General features: G+C 41.8%; 2 protein-coding genes across 8 annotated transcripts in view; one reads left to right on the top strand and one right to left on the bottom strand.

Moving 5' to 3' along the window:
- Positions 1–6: 6 nt before the first annotated feature.
- Positions 7–7,298, bottom strand: ATP5MC1 (ATP synthase membrane subunit c locus 1). Of its 2 annotated transcripts, none has more exons than XM_020814736.3 (5): positions 7,215–7,298; positions 5,563–5,611; positions 3,347–3,424; positions 1,371–1,546; positions 7–240 (listed from the first exon to the last, which is right to left on the bottom strand). In XM_020814736.3, exons 2-5 carry the CDS (start codon positions 5,599–5,601, stop codon positions 126–128), a joined length of 408 nt encoding a protein of 135 aa, XP_020670395.2. In that variant the 5' UTR covers positions 5,602–5,611; positions 7,215–7,298; the 3' UTR covers positions 7–125. The 2 variants fall into 2 exon arrangements, with proteins under 2 accessions (XP_020670395.2, XP_072860462.1); XM_073004361.2 differs by having other exon boundaries at positions 7,130–7,267.
- Positions 7,299–7,340: 42 nt separating this feature from the next.
- CALCOCO2 (calcium binding and coiled-coil domain 2) overlaps positions 7,341–27,998 on the top strand; it is a 32,194-nt gene continuing 11,536 nt past the window's right edge. Inside the window, exons 1-7 of one of the 6 annotated variants that reach the window (XM_073004359.2) lie at positions 7,341–7,613; positions 23,070–23,270; positions 24,117–24,213; positions 24,802–24,935; positions 25,294–25,419; positions 26,388–26,546; positions 26,769–26,896. In XM_073004359.2, coding sequence (XP_072860460.2) covers positions 23,079–23,270; positions 24,117–24,213; positions 24,802–24,935; positions 25,294–25,419; positions 26,388–26,546; positions 26,769–26,896 — 836 coding nt within the window. In that variant the 5' untranslated portion in view covers positions 7,341–7,613; positions 23,070–23,078. Of the gene's footprint in view, positions 7,854–13,334; positions 13,646–17,531; positions 18,391–23,069; positions 23,271–24,116; positions 24,214–24,801; positions 24,936–25,293; positions 25,420–26,387; positions 26,547–26,768; positions 26,897–27,998 lie in introns of those variants that run through there. The other 5 variants (XM_073004357.2, XM_073004356.2, XM_078377955.1 and 2 more) reach the window with 5 other exon arrangements.

Here is a 27,998-nt window from a genome sequence, read left to right as displayed (position 1 = left end):
AACAAAAAACTTGGATCTCATTTATTTAGAGAAACTTTGTTTAAATCTGGAACACCCTGACAAGGGACACAGGCTCAAATTGGAGAATGCAGACGGACAGCAGCTGCAGCTTGATTCCAAGGCTTTTACATGGCAAACAAAATGAGGAATGCCACCATCAAGCAGAAGAGCCCCATGGCCTCTGAAAGGGCAAAACCCAGGATAGCATAAGAAAACAGCTGCTGCTTGAGGGATGGGTTCCTGTAAGGAATATACAGAAGAGCGAGCTGTTAACATTAAGTTTTCTCTTAAAGAGAAATCTTAAAAACATTTCCTAAGCCAGAGTAAACACAGAAAGGTCTGTTAAGTAGCATAGTCATATATATTCCCAATTCACTTTAAGATGGTAGGGATGTTAACTTGTTTTCAAAATGCTGAAAGATTGTTCCTAACATAAGGCTATTCAGCCACATAAATTAATCTGAGAATTGTACCTTCAATACAATCTGTTTCATAGTAATTATTTTACTAATGAATTTTCAAATGGCTTTCTCATATCCACAAATCTTTTTATGTTTGGCTATCCTACAGAAAGACACTTGACAAGAAAATCTCTTTCGGAACCCATTTTCCTCCCTTTAGCTTCTCTGTCTGGGTTTGTCAAGTGATACAACTCAGTAATTTTTGAATGAAGACTTGCACTGACACACCTTTTCTCATTACAATTCCATATTCTAAAACTGTGTTTGCATTCTTTATATGTTTAAGCAACTCGCTTCCCCCACCGCAGCCTACTTTCCAAACTTGATTTAAACTCATTTGAATAGCAGCACAGAAACAGTTACAGCACTAAAATGGGGGCTGATTCTGCTGCTTGGCTAAGAAGCATGCTTATATAGGAATATGTACCATTTTGATAAAGAATTTTAAGGCAGCAGGAAAAGATGACCAAATATGAGATGATTGACTCCATAAACAAAGTCAGAGCCCCAAATTTACCAGAGCTGAGCAGGGCTGTTGAGGACAGGACAATCTGGAGATCTCTTTCATGGGGTCACCATAAGTTTGAGGTGACTTGACAGCATGGAACAATGAAAAGGGGGTTGGTAACTATGAACATGCCACATTGATTGCCCCAACTATAAATTACCCATTACCTGTTACATTCTGACTGATCACTGGAGGAAGTCAGGGCTGCTAGGTTTTGGATTTTAGATTTAGACTATAGTGCTAGCTGTACTGCTGGCTGCCAAAGGCTGGTAAAAACTGCTTCACACCTGACAAGATGCACTAGCATGTCAAGGCCTTTTTAACATACATTTTAAAAGGAAAATCTGATTCTAAAGCACCCACTGTTAAAAGGAAGAAATGCTTTCCACAAGACAGTTTACCTGGCATAGCCAATGATTAAACTACCAAACACTGTCCCAATCCCAGCTCCTGAGCCAGCTACTCCCACTGTAGCAGCACCAGCACCAATGAATTTAGCAGCAGTGTCGATATCATGGGAGACAGCACTAGTTTGGAATTCCCGACAAGCCAGCTGAGAATTGGAAATGCCAAGGACCTGTGAAAAAAATCAAGGAGTTAAAATGAGGCTTGGGCCACAAACTTTCCAAATCATTTAACCCAACTTTCCTCAAACAATGGGTTAGGTATCTTTCGATTCTCCAGATGTTTTAGACTAAAACTCTCACAGCAGGCGGCCAAAGATGCAGAAGGAAAAAATATCCCTGAGTTAGGACAGAAGCAGGAAAGGCAAAAAGAGCCTTGTGTGTGGCCTGCCAAGCACTAAGCAAGGTATTAGGAACCTGCAACACCACAAGTGATGATGCTGGATTCTAACTACCATGTGACTCAGTCCGCACAGTCAATGGTCAAGGTGTTAAGAGTTTAGTGTCATCTGGAGGGTCAGAGGTACTTTCTCAATTTTGGTTCCAAATATTAAGTGACCAGGGACAACATGTATAAATGCCAGGTCATGAACTCAAAACAGAAACGTTGTAGCACTCCAGGAGCAATAAGTCTCCATTTTCAGGCTGTCCAACAAAGCCTTTAGAAAGAATATCTCTAATCTTCATCCTGCAAAGAAACATGGCAATCCCCTAAGGCAGCACTGCTGGACTACAGATGTGTAGATTCGAAATGTATGTCTCTGAGGAATAGCTAAATACAGCTGCTGTGTACATAAGGAATATACATCTTGCGACCCACACAAAATAATGTAATTCTGAGGAAGCCTTTTCACATTAATTTAGAATGCTAGCACAGTGTTCCAGTGGCTATAATTCATGCAATGTCCAATTCTGCAGTTTTTGAATGGATAGTGAAAAGGGAAGGAAGAATATCTGCAATGCCAGCTGGAAGATAGCCTGTTCAAAGTTAGGTCATTTTTTCACCTTCCAGGGCAACAGCAGCATGGCAAGTTTGAAAAGCTTTGCAGCTGCTAATTAAAACTTCCAACATTCTCCACATCTGGCTACACTGGTTGGGATAACGAGCTATACGTCCATGACATCCAGAAGTCCACATATTTCCCCATCCCTTCACAACATTGTGGCCTCAGGCTATGAAATTGTCCCTTTTTATATTTGTGGCACCATGTCAGCCACCACAATACATTTCCTTATTATCTACTCAGGAAACATTAGAAGCTGATGGACATTTGGGAAAAACATGTTTGCATGCCAGCTCTCTTCATTTTTGGGGTAACAGTGAAGCTCGCACAAGCAATTCATGAAATATGAACTTGTCCCAAGACATCCTTGTCATCCGATAGCTTCTAAACTGTGAGTGCAATGTAAGAAAGAACTATTATAACCAAAGAGGAACTAGTCATCACTTGTGAGTTCAAGGTGCAAAACACTGGACTAGCACTCTGATAAAATTTTCATTATTAATTGTGTTTTGATATTTGTTTTTAATGTAAGTCACTTTGGCATCCCCTTTAGAAGTAAAGGTAAAGGTTCCCCTTGACATTTAGTCCAGTCATGGGCACAGTGCTCATCCCTGTTTCCAAGCCATAGAGCCAGCGTTTGTCCAAAGACTGTTTCCATGATCACATTGCCAGCGTGACTAGACACTGAACACTGTTACCTTCCCACCAAGGTGGTACCAATTTATCTGCTCACATTTACATGCTTTCAAACTGCTAGGTTGGCAGGAGCTGAGACAAGCAACGGGAGCTTACTCCGTCTCGTGGATTCGATCTTACAACTGTTGGTCTTCTGACCCTGCAGCACAGAGGCTTCTGCGGTTTAACCCACAGCGCCGCCATGTCCCTTTTAGAAGTAGTGGTGTAGAAATAAACATTAACACAGATAATTAAAATAGGGCAGCAATGTTGAGCCATGTTGTTTATTTTTACCTGCACAGTCTGAGTCTCCGGTCTGCTCAATATAGACAGGGAAGCTGGCCTGGTCAGAGCTCGAGAACAGCAGCGTAACTGGGGGTGGGATAGGGGAAAAGACATTTAATTAAAAATCAGAATATAAAGAAGTGCTCTATACAAAGGCCAGAATTATTCTAACAGTGGCTCTTCCGAGTCTAGGACTTAGCTATCTTCTAAGCTTCCTATTTGAAATTCTTTCTATTATACATGCCAGGCATTGAATGTCAGATTATACTCACAAAACAAGTTCTCTCTGGGGAGGGGAAGAACCTCCTCAATCCATCATACTAGGATTATTCCAGTTCTGTGTACTATAATCTAGTAAGTACTGCAAGAAGTACCCAGTGTAGAGTAATACATTGAGTGATGGATTACGACCGAGGAGGCCTGGGTTTGAATCCCTGCTAAACCATGGAAACTCATTGGGAAGTGGAACTGATAAAACTACTCCTTAAATACCTCACTTATCTTAACAGCCCTATTGGGGTTGCTATAAGTCAGTTCTGAATTGATGGCACAGAACAAAAATGACAAGTACTGTATTGGAAAGGTTGAAATTAAGTAACATTAAATACTAAGATCAGTCAGTAAAGCAATCCAGAACACCTCATTAATATAAACCATATTGAACAAACATGATTGTTTATTCACCTACATAATTCAGATTTTATACTACTCTTTAACAGAAGTATCAAGAGCAGTTTACTGTAAACATAATGTGTTGGATCTAGATATCATCACATTTAGGAAAAGCTCAGTGACATCCATGCCCAACGTTAAGTCCCACTGATTTCAATCAATCCCTTCCTAGCATGACTAAATTTGAATGAAATCTATAAAATAATAAAGCATCTGAAGTACAGTGGTAACTCCAGTAGACAGCACCTAGCATCACTCCAGAATGAAGTTGTCTAGTGATTCTCAATATGTGGGTTCTCAGATGTTGGGCTACAATCCCCAGAACCCATCATCATTGGTCATACTGGCTGGAGTGTCTGGGACCTGACATCCAACAACACGTGGGGAACCAAAGTTGAGAATGAATGAACTAATCAGTGGCCTCCAATGGCATTTTGAGACACAGAAGCTACTTCTAATTCTCACTTGCAATGTGATATCCATTTAATTTAATACTCTCTTTCCAGTTAAGGGTTTATGGATTCTTTCATCCTAACTTTAAAGACGGCTTTTCTTTATTGTAAGTCATTTTGGGAGATAGTTTGTTGTTATCAGCTGTCAAGAGATATTTAAGGAGTGGCTTTACCACTTCCACATCCCCAGTGAGTTTCCATGGCTGAGTGGGGATTTGAATCCAGGCAGCTTAACTCTTAGTCTATCACTCTACTCACTACACCACAGCACACTGGGAATTCTTGGGAGACAACAAGAGTAAATGTTTCCTTATGAGTACTAATTGCAACACCGCTGTTTGGAGCAACTAGGATTCAGACTCGTATATCCGCTGAAAAACTATGAATTACCTAACTCTGAGGTCTATGAAAAATGACAGGCCTAAACTGTCTTCTTCCCATGCTAATAGTTTATGATTTGACCTTAGACCACAGGAATGCCTCCTATTCACAGAAAACTCATAATCCTATGCAAACTGCTATTTTAGGCACAATAGTATGTGGCTAAATGTGCATAGTAGTAGCAGCAGCATCACACCTGGTGTTTCTTCTCATTGGCTTCACAGATTCCATGGGAGAATTCAGTTTAACACACCCTGTAGCTGTTCTGCCCTTTTGGAAGGATCTGATCTACCTTTTGTAATAAAAACATAGCTACTCTTTGTTGCCCTCACAAATACATTCAGATCAGGGAAGGATTATTCTATTTTACTTTTTAAACAGGAAAACAGTGAACTTCGTCATACCAGCAACTAACACAGGTTTGTATGGGCATGAGATTAATTAAAGATTTGGAGACTAGTATTTTGACTTACAGACAAAGCTACTTCAAAACCATTCAGAAACCTTAGTGGTTTAAAGACTGACTGAGGTTCAAATGGTACTTCAGGGGGGGGAACATTCTGTGGCCTTGGACAACTCACTCTTACCTTTCCCTCTGTAGAATGGGGATATAGGTGATCTACCTTGCAGGGTAGCTATAAAGATGTGTAAGTTAAAGAACACAAAGCACTGAAGTACTCTCTCTCCTGTTAGGGCACCTGCAAGCCAGAAATTCCTTACCAGAGCTGACGAAGTCAGGAATGCTACTGGAGCCTGCATGCTGATTATCCTGAATAAAGAAAAAAAAAGCTACATTTACAAACATCCTAAAATTACTTCCACTGAGTTAAAGGGAAAGATATTTATGCAGGAAAATATGTCAATAAAATAACTAGATGCTTTTACCCCTTCTTACCATTTCAAGTACGGCTTTCTATAAGGGGCTTTACAATCTCTTAACACAAAATTAAATGGAAGGGTCAGAGCAACCTTGAAGAAATAGTACTAATTAGTTATCTACTAGGAGTAAGTCAGAACCAGATATGGTAACAAGTATTTGTGCAAAGTGACCCTTAGTCGTAGAAAAATACTGTAAAGTGGAAGACATGAAAGCCATGATCGGAAGGACAGTTACAGCTCTGTCAGTCTGACACAAATTGCATGTTTTCTTACATAAGAGGAAGAGTCTGCTGGATACTGGAAAAGGTACAAGAACGTATGGCTGACTGAAAGTTAGGTACCTGTGGAAGACCCTACACACTTTCCTACAAAGCATCATCTTAGAAAATAATAGGGCTTTTAGTAAGTCAGCCAATATTTCAGAGAAATAAAGGACTCTGGCAGGCTACAAATCCCTATTCTTGCTCCCAAATTTATGAATTTCTCAAATTTTTTCTTGAACTGTTCCTTCCACAACTCTTCAGCAAGCAGAATGCATCCTAAGTTCTCACAAGGCAACCTTATACACCTTCATCCATTTACATTTATTTATTTATTTGATTGATTTATACCCCACCTATCTGGACTACTTGTCCACTCTAGGTGGCTATTTATAAACTCAGAGGGCCCATGAATTATTTTCTGCCCATCAGTTACTACCTTTTGCCCTCTTTCTAAATTCTACCATTTTTTGTGACAAATCAGATCCAAAGTGACTCTGAATACAGTAGTTTTCTCTTAAAACTTTGGAGACAAAGTCTCCAATGTAGCCCACTAAATAAAGACAATACAATCTTCTTGAGACATTTATGATCTAGTGCACTGGTTCTTAACCTTGGGTTACTCAGGAGTTTTGGACTGCAACTCCCAGAAGCCTTCACCACCAGCTGTCCTGACTGGGGTTTCTGGGAGTTGCAGTTCAAAAGCATCCGAGTAACAAAGGTTAAGAACCACTGATCTAGTGTATTAAGACAACACCCAAAGGATGCTTAGGGCTATTTCTATTTGGCGTGCAGGATTGTGGCCCGAATCTGTTTGCCCTCAACCTGCCACAAGACACATGTAGAATTGCCTTCTTTTAAGACGTACAACAACGAGACCCTCAACAGCTTTCGGGAGGCGCGGAGATTTTTGCTTTCTTTCCAAACGCGAACTAGCCTTTGTTAACTTGTTACAAAATTAATGAGAATACAGTAAAGCAAACACCGGCCTCCCTTCCCCATTTCCTCCCTGCACCCATTTCTGCACGCCCTGCCCTTGCTTCTCAAGAGGCTGTCTCCTCAAGCCTTCCCCCCCACCCCTCGCCTTTTTTTTTCACCGTGCACAGGCCCCACCGCGGACTCCGCAGCGGATGGGCCTCCATACTAACCTTCTAGAGGGGACGAAAGGTGCACAAAACCTCAAAGCCGTGTCTCTCCGGACCAGACAGCCAAGCCCCTCCCGCCCTCGCTCACCTTGCCAATGTACCACTGCGTCCTCCGCTCCTATTGGCCGCCGCGACGCAAGGAACGCTGCCCGGGTAGGCCCCGGAGGCTCACGGGACGCAAACCCCGTCGCCGCACGCGATTGGCTGCCGACTTACCCTTGCCTATCTCTCCCATGTGAGGATTGGCCCGTGACTGGACGCAGACCCCCCAGGGGTGTTCCATAGAGTACGTCAGAAAAAGAAGACCAGAGAGGAAGTGGGGTGGTCACTGATATCTTCTTAACAGGTTGGAGGTCATTGAGAGGCACAGCACTGTAAGGACATGGTGAAGTCACATGATACCTGGAGGCGGGGCGGTAGTTCGTTTCATGACGCAGAAAAAAACATCGTGTGCTTACTGGCTACTTTTCTGATGTGAGAACATCCGGTAGGTACGTTTCTATTTTTGCTATGATTGGTCGATGTTTCCATGTAGCGTACCTCTCTCCGATGAGACTCTCATACGTCGGTATTTCTTGGCTTCGCTATTCTTTATTTCCTTTTGGTTCTGACGATTGGCGGGTGACTGCGAAAAAAACCCGACTCCATTGGAAAGCACTGCCTGTGAGTTCATGTGGACCGTTTGTGAGAGGTTTTCAGTGGTGTCGTAGAAAGTTTTGAAGCGCTGGTAAAAGCACTCCTTAAATATCTCATTTACCTTGAAAGCCCCATTAGGATCTCTCTAAGTCGGAGGGTAGGGAGAGAAAAATAGAAGTCCAGATATTTGACTAGATATTTTAAGCCATTGAGGTGCATGACTAAACTCAAAATGGAGAGTAGAAACTATATGAGTCACTAAAAGGTATGTGGTTATCTTAAGCCATCTAGCAAAGTCCCTGAGATAAAGACAATGGGGTAAGTTCTCTTCCTTAGGAACCAGGCATCTTCACTACTGGGAGGCACTCTGCAAAAGTAATGGATGAAGCCACTCCAAAATAATTTGCGTTTAAAATAGCCTACAACAATATATTGTTGCTGAGCAGTCTCACCTGTGAGAATTGCGGCTAGTCTCAAAAGGCAGAAGGAGATAGCTTGGCAGACAATGTTATTAAGCTTGCTAATTGAAAGAGGTTAATGCTTGGACCCTGCAATACCACTCTCTCCTAAATTGTTGGTATGTTTACATATGTGACAGCCCATTCACTAGTTGCTGCAGTCCTCAGGGAATGAATATCAATGTGTAAAGCAGACTCTGTATCATAATCCTACTCACATTTACTGTGAAGAAAATATGAAATAGCTAAATACAATTTGAGCTCTAACTTAAGTAAATCTATTGGTAACAATTGGATTTACAATAGTGTTGAACAAACAGTCCCATAATTTCAAGGGGTTTACTTAAATTAGGATTAAATTGGATTTAGTTCAAATAGTGCAGTGAGATTTAGTCTCTGGTTAGGATTTCAGCCTTGGTAATATGAACATGCATGTCAACTTGACATGCAAATGTGCAGTTCTAACATCAGTACACGCTGTGTAGATGGGTTTTAGCTTGTGGTTGGTCATATCTAGCTTAAATAGACGTCTGGCTAATCTTTCAAAGTGATAGGCTTATGTTTCCTCAGCTGCAGGAAACAAATTGTCAGTGGCCTCCTTACACTTGGGAAACCGTGTTTTTAATGAGATGCTTTCTGAAGGCCTAGGACCACTTCAGCTGAAGCAACAGATCAAAGAGGCAGCAGAAAATACCAACAGTTTCAGTTCTATACATATTCACTCAGCAGTAAGCCTTGTTGAGTTCAATTGGACTTACTCCAAGTAAGCAGGTATTGCAGCTTGGGGAGACAATCAGCTGGGAGTTAATGAGACGGCAAGTACCTTGGGTGCAGAGTCTTTCTCTGGGTATTTTATGTGGGGCAACATCTGTTTCCTTTGGAAGAATAACTGTTTGCCTCATTATATTTTGTAAATAAAGCAAATGCTGCAAAATCACCACGAGTCTCTGATCTCTTATCAAAAAAAGCAAAGTTAAATAGTGGAACTTCCTTTTGAGCAACTAACAAGTATGTGATGTGTAAAGCAACTCTTGGAATAGTTCAGACAGTATCAGAATATCAACAAATAGAGCTACATGTCCTTCATCTTAGTGTCCAAAGGGGCATGTACAAATAACTATTGTACATGATTCAGATATTTGTAGATTTATGTCCCTCTCTCATGATTCCCTCTTCAGTTTTCTGCACCATCAGTTTCCAATTAGTTTTGAAGTCTCTTACAAGAGACGGCAGTCTAATGGTGGTAGTAGATGGTAATTTTAGATTTAAATTCTCCTTCTTGCCCACTTTTGATGCATTGGAACCCCAGTATTCAGAGCACCATAAGTCAGTATGAGATAGCTTTAGATTAGCACATTTGTTTAATTACTAGGACCTGCTTGAATCAGTATTTTATTTATTTATTTATTTATTTATTTATTGGACTTATATACCGCCCCATAGCACTACAAGCACTCTCCGGGCGGTTTACAATTTATAATTATACAGGCTACACATTGCCCCCCCAGCAAGCTGGGTACTCATTTTACCGACCTCGGAAGGATGGAAGGCTGAGTCAACCCTGAGCCGGCTACCTGGGATTTGAACCCCAGGTCGTGAGCACAGTTTTAGCTTGCAGTACAGCGTTTTAACAACTTTTGGCTGATTTTGAATACCAAACATTGACCCTGAAATGCAGAAACATTAATGAAGACAGTACAGTACCTCTGAAAACGTGTAAAAGAGTTATTCCTTCAATGTAAAGGGCCACATTATACATTAGAGAGAGCATATTGTCTAGAAAGCATTTGATTATTGCAATAGTCGCTTTTCATATGTTCAGTAGTTTGCACAAACTAGTTTGCTTTGTTCTGTGATTGGTCTTTGGGGGCAAATATGGACTTTTTTTTTACAAGTCTGATTTCTCAAAACAAAGGTGTGCCAAAATCACAGTTCTAGTGGTGTGTATTCTCTCTAATGAAAGAATACAGGCTGGCAGCCCATCCTTCATGTATGTGGTAATGGTGAGGAATTGGACAAGCAGTGGGGAACAGGCTGGCTCTTCTGAAATTTTAAGCACAGTTCATAAGTCCACATGGATCTGAATTCAAATGGTAACATAGTCATGTGCACATTGCTTTTCAGTCTTTGTTTCCCTTTTGAAACATTGGGATGACAGTAGGTGATTGTAAGGAACAATGAAATGGGAGGGGAAATCACCTGCCTTACATATATTGCAGACTGTATAAATATAAATGCAAGAGCAGGTGATAACTTTATTAGACCACTGAAAAATCAATCAAGCAGCTACCTTTCAATGATAATTCTTCTTCCTCAAGATGTGCACCAAGATAATGTGGATAGTTCAGAAAAAATATGTATAAGAGTCCCAAAGTTTCATGGTAGTTTTTCATGCTAGGTCTGCTTCTTTAAGATGAGTTCAGAGGTAGCTTGTGAGGCGTGTGTGTGGTTTCAAACTCCTCTCCAGGCAGCAGTTGTTTGGTATTTACCTCCCAGCTCTACCAGATAATATTGAATACTGTACAATGACAAAGAAAGGCTGTAATTGTTACCTCCAATTACCTTGCTGACAATAGTATCACGAAAAGGTTATTCTGAAGAAGACTTGGGGAGAGGATCATGTCCATAACCTCTTCAACTGGAGGATCTGTTATCTTATATTCTGTACTTATTGGATCATATCCTTCTCTTTTGCCTGGTTTGATACAGATCTGTCAGGTCAGTTATCAACCAGCAGGAGGAGATGTTTCTCTCTGTTAAGCATGACTCCCCTTCTCTGGAGTCAGTTAGCCCAACTCATTGCAAGAGACTGGCAAATAACTTATTTTCATAAGAGATGCTAGGGTGGCATTCTCCACTGTGCCTCATGAGAGAAGAATCAGCCTGTATGGCCTTGGGCAAGCTGCAGTCCCAGGGTACATCTAGAAGAAGAGAATGATAAAACATGTCTGTGTCCCTCCATCCCTTATGTTTCAATATATGGCAAGAGGGATGAGGTGAGGAATACTGAATGGCTGCCAACCCTTAGTCTAACAAGATGGGAAGGGACATTTTAATCCATGCCACCAGAGGTGGAATCTGAAAGCTACACTTCTGGACTCAGTCTGCCTTTCCCAAGGCACCTGGGTAAACACATCTGGCCATGGTTTGGGGAACATTTTCTCCCCCTGCACTATCTATAGTGTGCCCAAGGCCACACAGACTGGCTCTTCATCAGGTGACCAACCTGATAAAGATCTGTATGGACCAAAAGCTAATGTTTGTGATTTTTTAATAGTCCAATAAAAGTATCATCCATCTTTGCCTTTAGTAAGTGCATGCTAACTCTGGCTTATATTTAGTCAAAAGAACATCCTGATGAGTTTGACAATGCTTACTTACAGGTAAGTTTGGACAGGACTGCATGAATGTCCATATCTGGTCCAATTCTTGCACTTTCTTCTTCAGCTTTGTGCCTGATGAAGAATTCTGTGGAATTCCAAAGCTCCCCTGATTTGTAAATTTTCAGTAATTCAATAAAAATAATCCAGGACTTCCCTTCCTTTGTGGAAGTTTGTTTTATAAGTCCTAACACAGCTAGCCTTGTTTTTATATGCAGCCTGTATTTCATTTTGTTTCTGTCCATGGAGCTTTCTTGACAAAGATACTGGAGTGGCTTGCCAGTTCCTGCTCCATGTGGATCGTGTTTAGTCAGAACTCTCCATTATGACCTGTCCGTCTTGGGTGTCCCTGCACAGCATAGTCCACAGGTTCTCTGAATTACTCAAGCCCCTTTGCCATGACAAGGCAGCAATCCGTGAAGGGGGATGGCAGTGGAGGACTGTTCCCCCCTTCATGGACTGCTGCAGAAACAACATTTCATTTTGGAGGAAGAAGTATTTTACATTTTGTTGTTGTTGTTTAGTTGTTAAGTTGTGTCTTACTCTTTGTGACCCCATGGACCAGAGCACGCCAGGCCCTCCTGTCTTCCACTGCCTCCCAGAGTTGGGTCAAATTCATGTTGGTAGCTTCGATGGCACTGTCCAACCATCTCGTCCTCTGTTGTCCTCTTCTCCTCCTGCCTTCACACTTTGCCAACATCAAGGTCTTTTCCAAGGAGTCTTCTCTTCTCATGAGATGGCCAAAATACTGGAGCCTCAGATTCAGGATCTGTCCTTCCAGTGAGCACTCAGGGTTGATTTCCTTCAAAATGGACAGGTTTGTTCTCTTTGCAGTCCAAGGGACTCTCAAGAGTCTCCTCCAGCACCACAATTCAAAAGCATCAGTTCTTTGGTGGTCAGACTTCTTTATGGTCCAGCTCTCACTTCCATTCATTACTACTGGAAAAAACCAAAATTTTACACTTATAGGGATGTAAATCTTGAATTGAAGGTAGTTCTCTTCCACTTGCTATGCCCGCAATAACAACATTTGTATGTGACAGCTGCCAGATCCAAGAACATGGCTGTCAGAAAAAGAATGGAGGCAGCCTGCTGCTGTGGAGTATTCTTCCATTTTTAAATGGCAATCAGACAGGAGAGGCAAATGCCTCACAATTCAATTCAAAGAAAAACCTGTGATAATTTACAAACTTCAATGAGGTGATCACGGAACAAAGAATAGGCTAATTTCCTTGGGGGGGGGGAGAGAGAGAACAAAGGAGTGGACAACAAATGTCTGAGCCTACTGGCAACACCCTGAGGGCTCTTTTTATTGACTTAGCTTGATTACATAGTATGTTATATGAGAAACAGATAGGATACTAGTTACCTAATTGTAATTAGGTAAAGGTTCTCCTTGACATTTTGTCCAGTCATGTTCGACTCTAGGGTGCGGTGCTCATCCCCTTTTCCAAGCCATAGAGCCAGCGGTTGTCCGAAGACAGTTTCTGTGGTCACGTGGCGAGTGTAACCGAGGTGGTACCTATTTATCTACTCCCATTTTTACATGCTTTCAAACTGCTAGGTTGGCAAGATCATAATTAGGATTGGCTAAAATAACCCTTTGATCTTATGCTCTATCTCTAAGCGAAAGGGCAGAATAAGGGGCTACCCCGCCTGCTGGCAGCTGCCGCATCCTGCCAGGGGTCTATGCACGTCACTGGAACAGAATGCAGCTACAACCTTTAGGCAGGAGTTTCCCACACTTCAAAGTAACTATGACTTGTTAGCTGCTGCAGATGATGAAAAGTATTCCATAAATAAGAAGAAAGAATTTTTCCACTTGCTTGCAAAACTACACTTCCCAGCATTCTGTGCAAAGGCCAATGCTTTCAGCTGTAACTTTCCAGGCTGGGGGGAGGGTTGTCTGAGGAGGAAGAATCAAGTTTCCTTCTTTGCCAGTTAAAGCGCCGCCTCCTTGGTTTGAGACAAACAAGCTAACCGCTCCTGTGTAAGTCCTTGTACTTCTGCCGAAGAGTTTTTCCAATTCCCAGTCTACTGAAGAGGTGAGTAGGTGACTAACAGACCTAGATTTTTTAGAACGGGTTTCTTCCTTAGCTGGGGTGGATGGGGTGGGTGGGGACGCTAAATGACATTTTTAAGAGGTTGTATTGTAGGCATTCAAGGAGAGGGAGGAAGGAATTGGAACAGCAGGAATCTACCTCTACACGAAACTGCTGGGAGAGATTATCTGGAGCTTCAGGGTTCCATGTCACCAGTAAGCAGATGACACTCGGCTCTACCTGTCCTTTTCATCTAAACCTGAGGAAACTTTTTCTGCTCTAGATCAGTGTCTGGTATCAGTAATGGACTGTTTGAGGGTGAATAAACTGAAACTTAATCTAGACAAGACGGAGGTGCTCCTGGTTAATTGAAAGTTATAACAAGGGACAAGGATGTGCTGGATGGGGTTACATTCTCTCTGAAATTACAGGTGCACATCTTGGGGGGGGGGGTGTCCTCCTGGATTTGTCTCTGAGCCTGGATGCCTAGTTTTCAGTGGTGGCCAGGAGTGCATTTGCAAAATTAAACCAGTATATCATCTGCTCCTGTTCCTGTAGATGTCTGATCTGGTCACAGTGACACATGCTTAGTCACATCCCAGCTGATTTACTGTAATGTCCTCTACATGGTGCTGGCTCAGGAATGTGTTAGGAAACTTCAGGGGGTCCAAAATGTGGCAGCTAAATTGCTGACTGGAGCTGGTTACAGGGATCACGTAAACCCCCCCCCCCCCGTTACAGCAGCTCCACTGGTTGCTGATCTGTTTCTGGATCTAATTCAAAGTGCTGGTTCTTATAAAGCCCGAAACAGCTTGGGTCCAAGCTATCTCAAGGATTGCATCTGCCATCATGAGCTTGTCTGAATGTTAAGATAATCAAGAGGGGCCTTTCTAGGTCCCATCACCTTCACAGGTAAATTTGGTGGGGACATGGGAGAGCCTTCTCTGTTGCTGCTCCAAGACTTTGGAACTCCCTCCCACAGGAGGCCAGACTGGCCCCATCTGTGCTGTCCTTCCACAAGCAGACCTTCCTCTTCAGACAAGCTTTCCCTCAATAACTGGCTAACCTGTGTAAGGTTTTTAAATGGATTGTCATGCCTTACTGCTTTGCATGTGTTTTTAGTATTGCTTTTGTTTACCATTTCTTAGAGTGGTATTGGTTTGATCCTTTCTAGTACTTGTATACTTACGGTTTTTAGCTTTAAATATTGTATTTTAATGATGTCAACTGCCTTGTGTACTTTTTAAGGAGAAAGGTGAGGTAAAAATATTTTAAATAAATTGAACAGTTGTAAAACTATGTTTCTAGTTATGGCTTCTCCTTATGCCAGAGTATCAACTTGATTTTGCCCTGTATATTGTCTGCTAACAGTGGCTCTTCAGAACCTCACATAGCAAAATGGTATATCCCAACATCTGATCTTTTTTGCTGGAGGAGTGTGGTTGATCCTGGGATCCTTTGCATCCAGAGATGTTCTCAACCTGTGGGCCATGGTCACTCCACAATTGTCTAGTTGCTTATGACAGAGGAAATGGGGGGACCCCAATACATCACTTTGTATATTAAGAGACAGCTTTGGAAACAGAATAGGTAAATGTTTCTTTTTAAACGCCTGTTCTTGGGTTAGGTGGCAAAGACAAGCCTGTATCTGTTGCAACAACTCTTATAATGTGTGTCTTTATGGGAACTCCATTTGTTGAAGCCAGGCTAATCAGTGTGGCTTATTTTTTTCTTTCAAAAGGGTAAACGACAGTTGTAGATTAGCAAAGGAGAGAATAAAGAGGTACACTTAGAGAGTATGCTTTTATTCAGACAAGTCTGGTTATAGTTGATGGGTCCTCTTGTTTCTTTTCTTCGAGGCAGTTGTTTTTAAATTGTATTTTCTACCTGTTCCTGTGTCTTACTGTATTTGTTTTTATTTGAATTTTTGAGGGGGCTTAAGAACCATTCTTTTGATAGAAATGGCATAGCATAAAGGCAGTATGGGGGGGGGGGCACAAACTCCAGAAAAGAGTTCTTAGTACTGTGAAAACCTGACCTGGCCATACATTTGTTGAAGAACTTACAAATAAATAAATATAGAAACTGAGCTCTCGATTGCTTATCCCACAACACTCTATTGAACTTTAATATGGTCAAGTTACTTATGGTCCTGCTTTCTTCTTATCCTGGCTGGGTAGGTATCTCTTCTTATCCTCCCAACAGACCTCTGAGGAAATTTAGAGAGAGCAATTGCTTTTGTCCCTTCAACTGCTCTTGTGGTTTAATAAAATTAGACTGATATGCAGAGGAAGCTTTTTCTGTCTCTTTTACTCCACATGTGGAAAGACTTTCTTCTTCAATTCATGCATTGTTTACAGGTACAGTATCAGGGCTAGGGGTGAGGGTGGAGAAGGAAGTGGCAACAACACACCAGATGTATTTTGTAGAAATATCTGTGCATGAACGGAACTCATGGCAGAGATGAAGGCTGACTTTTAAAAGCTTATAAAATGGACAGTCACGGAAGGGGAGTAGCTTTTTTATTTGTTGTCATGAGGCCAAATTTAAGTGAAGAGGTTTTCATGGAGATGTTCTTTGCCACCTACATGATTCTAGGAGTGTAAACTTACATGCTGGGGTGAGCATGTCAGGAGATTCTTTTGTCTCTTGGGTTTCTATACAATAACAAGGATGTTCAAAGCACTTCACAGATGCTATGTCAATAATTCTTACAATCACTTCATGAAGTGGGGCATTTGTTGTTTGGTTCTTTAGTTAGTTATACATCTTTTTTGGTTTTTTTCCCTCTCAACATACGTATCTGTTTTTTCCTCCAACTGTTCTAGCTCTCTCCCCTTTATCCTGACAACAATCCTGTAATGTAGGTCAGGCTGAGAGAGTATGACTGGCTAAGGTCACTCAGTAAGAAATCCAGGGGATTTTAACCCTGTCCATTGAGCCTGCATCCAGCTCCATCTGCTACATCACACTGCTTATATTACTTTGGATAGTGAAGTTCTTTCCACTAAGCCATAACAGGTTTAATATTCAAAAAGTCACACATTTTCACACATCCATACCAAACCAAGGTAGTACCTGCCTCCCTGATTCTGAAGATTCTAGTGCTGTGTTTTTCACATAATAAAAGTGATTCTTATATATGCAAACAACTGCCAACCTCTGTCCTTTGAGATCCAGCCTTACCCAAGCTCCTCATTACATCTGGCTGCCTAGCACTTTATTAATGACTTGGGACCCTTATTTTTTTTATCTCTTGGCAGGACCAGCCCTACCATTTTGCAGACTGAGGCAACGAAATCCAACAGTGGATTTTGAGCCATTGAAGTCCAGCAGATCATTTGCTATTTAATTTCTCATTGTTGTATTTTTCAACTGCCATTTAAGGAAAGGGCTGCTTGTGAGAATTTATGCTTCATGGACCACAATAACTCTCTTGGCTTTGGATATTGAACATCTTGACTTGGATTGAGAGAGGAGAATGAAATATGCTGCTGTGCCTCAGGCAGCAAAATTTCTTGGGCCAGTTCTCTGTCTTAGATCCTCTTCACCTCTCATATTAAAGAGGAGACTTATCTGAGATAGAGTCTTTATGGTCCAGTTCTTAACATGTTCAGTTCTTTCTCCGTTACTATTCTTAAAAGTGTTCAGTTCTTTCTCAGTGGAGATGATCTGACTCATAACTTTACCCTTTTTTTAAAAAAAAATACTTGTTTACTTTGCTATTTTCATTTCAGTTGTAATGTAGACCAAAACAAATTAACTTTTTCATTTGAGGCCAACTTATTCAATTAAAGTTTCTTGTCTGCTGATATTTGATTCTGCAGTAGGATCTCTAGCTTCTTTTGTGGCCCATATAGCATTCAACAGCATACTGCCTGTGTTGAACCAGCAGTGTACTGGCTGAGAATCTGAATTATGAACTAGGAGGCTACTTGTTTGTATCCTTGAGCGTTTAGAGTTTGTATCTCTAAGACAAGCCTTTGATAAACAGTTTCTTCTTAGCCTTTTGGTTGCAATGAGGACACAACAGTACAGTATTTGCCTACTTCGAGGTTAACCTTAACCTATTGACTCTCAATACTGAGGAGCTGCCACTCCTGTTATTCTTCACCACTGCCTATATTGGCAGAGGATGATGGAAATAAGACTCTCTCACTGTCTGAAAGGCCCAGTCCACAACCTACCTCATAAGGTGATTGTAAGAATTGTTGTGATAGCATTAATGAAGTTCTTTGAACATCCATATATTCCTTGCTGACCTGCAGATTAAAGCCTCTCCTGATATTGTCAGGAAAAAAATTACTGCTTTAATTTCTACACTTAAGGCAGGACAGATGAGGAATGCTGAACCTATGTCTAACAGCGATTCTGCATTTCATTGGGATCTGCGACACAGTTTATTTTAAGGTGTGCCGCTCACACCCTTAGTAGAGACAATTCCTGGAAGCAGAAGAGGGTGCAGCTTTTCTGCAGCTGGGGAAAGTGAAAGCCAGTAGGCAGCATTATGACATTGCTTTATCAAGGACAGGAAATTGGAGGCCTGCTTGTTAGACCTGTGCTTAGGCAGCCTTTATCTTGTAAATGCCTAATGAGAAAAGAAGGAAAACAAGGAGCACATGGTAAAAAGCTATCTTTGCTTTGTGCTAAAGTTTTTGTATTTGGGCTTCTGAACCTTCAGTGTTGAGGACTGGAACAAAGAAAAAAAAATAGAACTTTAAAGAGAGAGACTTCCTGGCAAGAGAAAGGTATGGATGGTTCTGATTCTGGTTCTGTCTTTTTTTTCTATTTTATGATCATTTACTGATTACATTTGCTTATTTATTAGTTGCCTTTGTATTCTGCCTTTCCCCCAGTAACTGAAGCCAGTGTACATAGTCCCCTCACAACAACCCTGTGAAGTAGGTTAGGCTGAGAAGTAGCAGCTTCCTGAAGATGGTCTAGTGCAGTGGTGTCAAACTGTGGCCCTCCAGATGTTCTTGGCCTTCAACTCCCAGAAATCCTGGCCAGCAGAGGTGGTGGTGAAGGCTTCTGGGAGTTGAAGTCCAAGAACATCTGGAGGGCCACAGTTTGACACCACTGGTCTAGTGTCACAACTGAGGTTGAGAGGGATTTGAATGTTCTAAATCATATTCTATTATTGTTGCCACTGAACCATCTTGCTGCTGCTGCTGCTGCTGCTGCTGCTGCTGCTGCTGCTGCTGCTGCTACTACTACTACTACTACTACTACTACTACTACTACTACTACTACTACTACTACTACTAATAATAATAATAATAATAATAATAATAATGTGATGTGAAGCCAATTCTGATTTATGTCAACCTTCTCTGGGTTTTCCAGGTAGAGAATACTTAGAGGTGGTTTACCATTCCCTTTTTCTGGGGGTGCCCTGGGACTGCACAGCTTGCCCAAGGCCACACAGGCTGGCTCTACACGCAGGAGGCCCAGTGGGGAATTGAACTCCTAGCCTCTGGCTCTATAGCCGGATACATAACTCACTGAACTATCCAGCCAGCTTGAACCACCCTAGCTGTCTAAAACTCCCGACCCAGCCTAGCAGCTGTTTGTTCAGGGGAAGTCCAAGGATTCAAAAACTGGTCGTGTATCACTTGGAAAGATATATGATGCCTGGCAGTGATCGCCTCTGGCATGGCTTCTTTGCTTTTAGCAGCAATTAAAAGCACAGGCGTCAACCACTGGGAAAACCAGCAACCTTAATAGAGATGTGTCAAATGTATTCCTCTGCCTGGCTAAATCCTACTGCTTCCAGAACTCAGGGTCTTGGCCTTTGTTCCCTTTCTCCTTTCTGTGGTTTAAGGACTGCTAATGAAAGTAATTTTTTCCCTGTGAAGGCATAGGTATGTCATTTTTTTTCTTACTCAGTCTAGAACAGGGATGGGCAAAGTGCAGTGCTCCAGATACTTTTGAACTGCGCTTCCCAGCATTCCTTACCACTGGCTATCCAGGAGGGGCATGCTGGGAAGTATAGTCCAATAACATCTGAAAAGCTGCACTGGAGTAAATGCAAGGGATATCGTCCATATAAAGACTCTTGAGAGGAGCTTTTAAACCTTGCCCGCTAGTCACACTGTGGTCCTGATCTGGGGGCCAAGGGAGCTGTCACATACCTGCAATTTTTATTGCTGAAATTAGTTTTTATGATTAGATCACTGTCAATTAAAATTGGAAGCATGCTGGCTTTGGAATGCTCTGATCTGGATTGGGGCTGCAACAGAAGCAAAAGGTTAAAAAACCCCCACATATCTTCCCATGCTGTTGGGGCAATCCGGATTAGGTGTTCTTTGTTTATATTCAGTGGTAGGAGAAAAAAAATTAAATGTCCTGGTTTCTACCTATGTCTTTAGAGTTTAGTTGTTCTTTAGTCTGAAAAACCAGGAGTACTGAGCTTGTAAAGAGGTGAGTATTTTGTTATTTTTTCCCCCACCTGTCTTTTTCTCTCTGCTAGGGCCAGCCCCATGTTGGAAAAAAGGCTTTGAGACACTGAGACAAAATATATATAATAATATTTATCTGGTCCTCTTAGGAAAAGGGTAAACAGGATATCCTAAGAAAACAAGAAATACTAAAACTACATTACAAAACATACCATAGAGTAAAGGGAAAAAGGCAGTGGCAGCTAATGCAATGCCCACAAACGTAAGCAAGCAAACACGGTCTCTGCCTCGCTTTGTCAGTCAGCACCATTGAAGGAGGGTATGATGTAAGTGGGATGGAAAGAGACAAGGCTTTATAGAGCCTAATTAATTATAAAGGACAGGTGAGTTTTTTTTAAGGATATTAACCCAATGTGGGTAGATTTTTATATCTTGTAATATACCAACACCCCATACATTGTGGGGCTTGAGAAAAGGAAGTCCATAAGGCAGCCCTGCACAGTTGTGAATATGAGGATGCAATCTAGTGGGAAGTTTGCTACACAGCCTAATGTCATGAAAGGAAAGAATGCAAGAACGCTGCCACATCCTAATATGCCTCCCTTTGGTTTTCTTGAGTTGTGTGCAGGAGAACATCCTGCTGGACTTGACTCCGAGAGTCAAGTCATTCTGTATCCATTCCTCTGCCTTTCACAAAAGCCAAAATCTGCTGCTTGCAATTCTGTGCAAAGTGTGAGGGTTCAACTTTTGGCTCCATATTTGGTTCAAAGAAATCATTCAATTTTTGCTGCTTCGAAACAGGTGAAAGATTTACTGGTATATTTAACAATAAACAAGAGTCTGGAACGTGATTAAGAGTATTTTCTCCTTCTGCCAACTGGTCCAGAAGGGGCTTCCAATCTTCATACAGGAACAGGTTTCCAAAACTATAGTTCCATGATCCTGGTAAATCAGCGGGGACTCAGTCTTTTACGGATTCCCTGGCGGGCTTTCCAGCAGGGGCACAGTCTCCTCATCCAGGTCATCATCCCACAGGATCTGTCCAATGGGGTCTCAACTCTCCCGAGATCCTCCCTGTAACTCCTCTTCATCTCCGTTACCCTCCATTCCAATCTTTCTCTCTTTATTCTTTGTCCTCTCTCAGTCTCCTCCTCCACTCTCTCGCCTCGGCCTCTCCCCAATAAGAGGGTCTAGGTGGGATCTCCGCTCTCCTTCTATAATCTGATTCCTCCTTGGGGACTCTTAATCTCTCCTATAATCCAGTCCAGGGATCCTGCATCCACACCCATTCCCAATTCGGTGGCAACTGCCCTTCCTTTTCTGTCTCCCCTGTTCCTGCTTCCAACTCCACCCTCTTTTTTCTCTCTTCCCGCCTTTTCTCCCTGAACTTCTCCCATAATCACTTTCTGCATGTCTTCCGTTAATTCTTCTATCTCTGTCTCTTGCTGAGGTTTCTCTGTAGGCTCTGGTGTGGGTTTGGGGTCCACTTCCTTAGCTTTGCTGATGAGGAGGGACGGTTCTGCAACTGTCTCACAGTCCTCCTAAGGCTGTTTCTGTCCCCAGCTGTCTCGGGCTGTTATGAAGGGTTTTTCCTTTGGATGTGTAGAGTGCAAAGTAGCATGGCAACTTGGGGCCAAGTTGAATTGAGTAGGGGACTTTCCCTGTGTCCCAGATGGTAAATCACATGTCCAGCATGTCAAGATATCCAGATTTCTGCTATAAATAACTCCAGATCCTGCTACTGGATAGCCAAGAAAAATGCTGTTGGGTTGATCTCTGGCCCGCTTGATCTGAAATGCGTATTTAGTGGCACTGTGTTATTTGGAGAGATTTTGTAATGAGGGTCAAGGTCATCCTAAGCAGAAGCATCCACTCCAAACTGGTGACTTTTCTTCGCAGAGTTAAAGGGCTGAGCTTGTTCACTTTTTATTTAAAAAATGAAAGCTATGTTTATGCACATTCAATCTGCAGGGTGCAGCTAGAAATGAGTCCTTTTCTTTCAAAATACTTGAATGTTGGTATCATCAAGAGCCTCTTGCGAGGACTGTGGCTCTAGTCAGCAGAAGATTCGAAATAAACCCAGTACATGTGGCTGCCAGCATTTTTGTCAGTGACTTCTTTCCATCATCCTGAGTGGCCAGTGTCCCTGTTATCTTGGAGAGGTCATGTCTTTCTTAATTTCCCATTGCTCTGTGAACCAGCTAGGAAGCCTGTGCTTCTAGTTTCTTTAAATTGGCAGGCAAGCTATCATGTGCTCCTCTCTTCTGGGGGCTAGCCAGCGTCTGATCAGGTTGCTTCAGAGTGTCCGGGAGAGAAGCTTGCATTTTGTTTTCTCTTATGGCTCCAGGATTGGCCTGAGAGATGTCATTGCCTGCAGTGGAGAACTAGGCAAAGTTACTTTATTCTGGACATTGTTTGAAGTTGGTTGTTTAAACCCACTTGTTTGAGTTTGCATAGGGAAGCATGATGCTAATGGCATGCTTTCCACTTTGTGTCCAGATTCTGGCCTTCATACCTCATACAAACACACCTGTGTGAGGATCCAAACCATACCCGTAGAATTTTCTAGGGGGAAAAATCTGATGGGGATAGAAGTAAAGAAGTAGTGGGTCCCATGAAAGGTAAAGGAACCCTCTCTGTGTATCATTTACTCTCTGCAAATCCCTCTTCACCTTGCTTGAGGAAGCGGGACTTGTGCTTTTCTCAAGCACATATTGCTGGGTGTCTGTTACACACATTCTTGTGTAAATATATAATTATTCCCTATGAGTGAGTAAATGGGCACTGAAGGCATGTCCTAGTGTATTGTTAGCATTTAATTTCCTCACGTTCTGATCTGTCTTTCTCCCTTTTACGTTTAACACTGGGAATCTGTTCTCAAACAAAACTCCCCACTACGGTCGATCTTGTCATTAGGTACAACTGACAAGGGTTCATGAGGTCACAACTAACTGTGGTTATTTTTCACTGTCTATTTCTTTTCCTTCCCCTTCCCATCTCTGCTTTTCCTCTTTATCCCATCTTAGAACTCCATCATGGAAGCAACGTTATGCGACCACACAGAGGAGCCTCCCACCTCTGCCGTGCTCTTGGACAGCTGCCACTTCTCTCAAGTCATCTTTACAAATGTGGAGAAATTCTACATCCCTGGTGCAGATGTCACATGCCATTACACCCTTTCTCAACATATCACACCACAGAGGAAGGACTGGGTGGGCATCTTCAGGGTAAGTGCATGTTGTGAAAGCAGCCACCTGGCTTGTGCAGTATGGAACTGAAACTGATTTACAGTGAGTCACAATCTCCTGTTCATATGTGACAGCCTACTAGAGTTATAAACGGTTTTATCTCTTTCTCTGAAGTAATAAACCTGGCTACAGCTTCATAGGAGATAAAGTGCTCAAGCAGAGAGGAAAACCCCTGGTTGTATTTCACTTGATTTGCAGCAACTTCAGAGGGATTTGAATACAGTGTGTTGGCTAGTGGTAGACGTGGGGACGAATAAAACAATGAATTGCGATATTTGCTAAAAATTGTTGATTCATTTAATATTCATCCCTTCATGTTAATCAATTCCAGAGACCCCGATGAATATGGATGAATATTTATCCATTTTTTATTTGTCCCCCATAGGCTGATCATGAGTTGTATGCCTATGGCCTTCCCAGTCTATGGGCCCGCTGAACAGCTGATTGGTGGACATCTAGGCAGACAGACCACAAACTAGGATAAACCGCCATTTTGGTATAGTTCACCCCCATTTCTAGTTTACGCTCTAAATATGTATTACATTGTAATCCATATTTAACACAAACACACAAAAAAACTTGGAAACGTTTCTGTAATACATTAGGGTGGAGCAGAGGTGAAGATCCTGGAGCCTTTTGGATGTTTTGCACTCTAGCTTCTCGAATTTTTGACCATGCAGACTGTGGTTGCCAGGGGTACCAATCCAAAGCTCATGGAGCATATCAGGTTGGGAAATACATGCACAGGAAAATCTTTTATGTCTTAGTTGCTCCCAGTTCCCTTCTTAGTTAATGAAAGGCCATCATGCCAATTTCTTGTTGCAGGTGGGATGGAAGACGACCCGTGAATACTACACTTTCATGTGGGCACCTTTGCCAAGCAGCGATTCCAACAGCAATGTGCAGCAGCTGGTTTTTAAAGGTTAGTGGGAAAAACAAAAGGCATGAAATTTTGCATTTATTGTTTTAAGCATTGTTGCGTGGTAGGCGGAAGTAAGTACATTAGAATGGCTTTTGAAATTCGGTTATAGCCAGTGTGGTATAGTGCATACAATGTCAGACTAGGACTCTTGAGATGTGGTTCACATCCTAATTTGGCCTAGAAAACTCACTGGAAGTGTCAGTGATAAACCACTCCTTGATCATCTCATATACCTGCAGAAAGCTACAGATGTGTTCTCACCCAATGGTAGACATGATTTTCTAGCTGGTATTCTTGTCTTCTTGTATCTGAAAGTGCATACTGGTGGAAAGAACAGGCTTATTTTTAGAAAGGGAACTGTAGCAAGTACTTCAGATCAGAAGGTTGCAGGCCCAATCCTAGGCATACATAATTTAAAAAAATCACATGGTAAATATAGAAATGACTTCTGTCTGATAACATGAAGAACCACTACTGTTAAGGGTGCAAATAATTTGTCTCTATGCTTCTGTTCCCTTTCCTTCTGTTTTCCCATTACCAGCTTAAGAGGTAAGACATAAGATTTGTGTGTTTTTTAAAATTTTTTAGCCTACTACCTACCATTGGATGATGAGTATTATCAGTTCTGTTACATCGACCAGGATGGGCAAGTCCGTGGAGCCAGCGTGCCCTTCCAGTTCCATGCAGAGGCTGAGGATGACATGCTGGTGGTTACTACACAGGTTTGTTCCCTTTGTTATGCCCTGCAATGTTCAATGCAGGGATGTGGGAACTTTGACCTTTGGAATTACAGTATCCATAGTTCCTTGTAATCAGTTTGAGGTCAATGAGAGTTGTAGGCAAGGCATCTCAGAAGCCCAAAATCCCTAACCATCCCATTACTTTATTTCCCTTACTGAATTACACATGTTACCTACATATATAATGACCTGATTAAATCATTTTAGGAGAAAGCAATAGATATTTTCCCTTTCCTGTTGTTACCATGGTCTAAACAGAACACTTGCTTATACCAACTATGCCTTTAACCATGTCTTTTTTTTTTGTTTTGTTCTTCCCTTCCCTTCCTTTAATTGCCAGGGAGAAGTAGAGGAGATTGAGCAACAAAATGCAGCTTTGCTTCAGGAAAACCAGGAACTGAAAGAAAAAGAATCAACTTTGCAGAAGCAGAATGAAGATCTACAGGAAAAGATCAGGGCAGTTGAGGTAGGTGGATGTACTCGCTAACAAGCGTGGCTGGCTATTTTGCCAAATATTGATAGCTCCCAAATATTCTGGAGGTGGTGGTTGTTGTGGCCACCCACAGTATGGGTATATTAGTACAAATGTTGACATGTGTAGTCCCTGCACTTTTCAATATTTCCTTCCTCTAATATAGACTATACTCAGCTGTGTGGACCAAAAATCTTACTTGGTGTGAGATAACTTCCTGTGTTGTTAAAAGCTGAAGGATGGAATGCGATGTGGTTTTCTTAAAGGAGTGCTGCTTAGAAAAGAGGGAGGAAGAGCCAAAATTTAACTCCTATAGAGTTCACAGGATGGGCATTTAAAAAGCCGAGGCATTTCTTCAGATTGGATCACATTGGAGGAAGGAAAAGAATAAGGCAGATCAAGCACAATGTTGAATGCACTTCCGCATTGGTTAAGCAGGTAGAACACATTGCATCAGCTTGCCAGGTTGGGGAGAGGTGCTTATAATTAATGGGATCAGTGGGGCCATGGGAAGACATGCAACCCTCCGTCCCTTTGCTGTTGTCTGTTTGCTTTGAGGAAACTCCTTGATCAGAGGAGGAAAATTCTGTAGCAAGGGAGGAAAAATTTAAATTCTCCCTCCATGCCTGCTGTTATCCTGTTAAAGTCAGTCTTCCTACAACCAGTGCAATTTGCTTTTTTTAAAAAAAATGTCAGGATAGATGCAAAGACACTTCTTACATCATGTGTTGCTTGATCCTAAGTGTTTTAGAAAAAGCAGATTTCTAAACTACACAACCATGCAGATGTTTAGCCAGTGGTTGGCAACTTGCTGGTGTTGACAGTAGTCTTTATCAGCCATGACCATTGCCAATGCTGGGCAGGGCTAAGAGATTTGGGGTCCAACAAAATCAACTGCCAACCTCTAGAGCCCATACTATATGTTTTACAAATTGTGCTTTCCCCCCATTGTGCATTTCCAGGAAGAGAAAAGGGAGCTTGAGGAAAAATTCCGTTTGCTACAGGCTGGGACCATGGAGCTTCAGAGAGCACAGAATCTGCAGGCTTTAGAGAAAAGCGCTGCTCAGACTGAGATCACGGCTCTGACAGAAGATAATAGAAAACTGCAAAAGGAACAGGAGGTAAACAAAAAGGGGCTGGTGAACTTAAAGATTTTCGTTATTTAGTGGGAAGACTAAAAGACTGGCCAAAAATCGGAATGGCATTAACATTTTGACATGGCTGGTGGGAATTTGCATGTTTTATCATTGCAAATGCTAAAAATCTTATGTATTTCCTATGGAACTGATAAAAAATGAGTCAATTCTTATTATCTAATTCTACCTCCTTACCCAACCCTTCAGGATCTTCAAAGAAGCTTGGATACTTTAAGGAGCAGTTATGAGAAACTCAGTTTGGAAGTAAATCATTTTAAAAATCAAATTACAGATCTGGAAGCACAGAACAGCTCCACAGAGAAAGAATTGCGGCTGTAAGTACATCTTTTTTTCTGCCAGAGGCTATTTCAGTGATGATGTTAAATCGTAGTTTCTTGTGGAGAACAAATATAGGCAAGGTTCTGGCTTATCAGACACAGAGGTGGGGACATCTGTAGGATTGTGCCACTCCTTCCAACTTGTTTCCTCACCCTGCTCAAAGTCTGGTGTTCACTTGGCCCCAAGCCATTTAGTACTTTATATGTTATCTGCAGGAGCATATTTTCTCCCCATATACTTCCCTGTAGGATTGAGCCTTTTACACACTCCCCCAAGACTCTTGGCAAGGACTTTTTTCTGGTTAGGAACAGAATGAAATTTACGGATTTTGTTACATTAAGCTACAAGATTTTAACCAGGGTTTCCCTAACAATTTCTATGAATTTGCTCTCCCTTTCCCTCTGTATCATTCTATGTGTCCTTGGACAAGTGAAACAACTATTTTTCTTCGCTTGTTTTTTATTCAACAACACCACTACTGTTTTTATATCCCTAGAACTATCTGTAAATGATAAATATTATAACAAAATGCGTGTAGAAGTACAAACACCTTTCTTAAGGAAAAGTAAACTCCTCATTCTGTCATGGTAGGGATCCGTGCGCTTCAGCACAAAGATGTTTGGAACCTAAGAAACAAACATTTGAAAAGCACCAGCCTGAGGTACTAAATGCCTTGACTTTGGGCAGGAGCTTGCCATTGCTATGCTTCAGAAAACAGAATGTCTTGGACCAGCGTTACCTCCTTATAATAACATCACTTAATGCCTTTATCCACATGTGTCCATCAAATGAATTTTGGTCAGTTGCTAGTACAAGAAGCCTTTCATGACAGCCCTTGGGTGTGGAATGCCCTCCCCTTGGTTTTACTCTGTTTTCTGATTTGTGTTAGATTTTACATTCTTTTCTGTTTCTACAGAAGAGTCTTGTGACAGATGATAAGACTAACAAGCTTAAGATGCTATGGACCGCAACCCACTTCATCGAATGGAGTATTACCTCAGCTGACCGACATTTATGCACATATTTGAGTGGGAGAGGGATGTGAGGAGTTGAAATGCACATGGTAGAAATGTACAAACATGTTAGTCTCTAAGCTGC

This window comes from Pogona vitticeps, chromosome 6 (genome assembly GCF_051106095.1).
Source record: "Pogona vitticeps strain Pit_001003342236 chromosome 6, PviZW2.1, whole genome shotgun sequence".
Lineage (NCBI taxonomy): Eukaryota > Metazoa > Chordata > Lepidosauria > Squamata > Agamidae > Pogona > Pogona vitticeps.
This window is presented reverse-complemented; position numbering and strand designations above follow the sequence as displayed.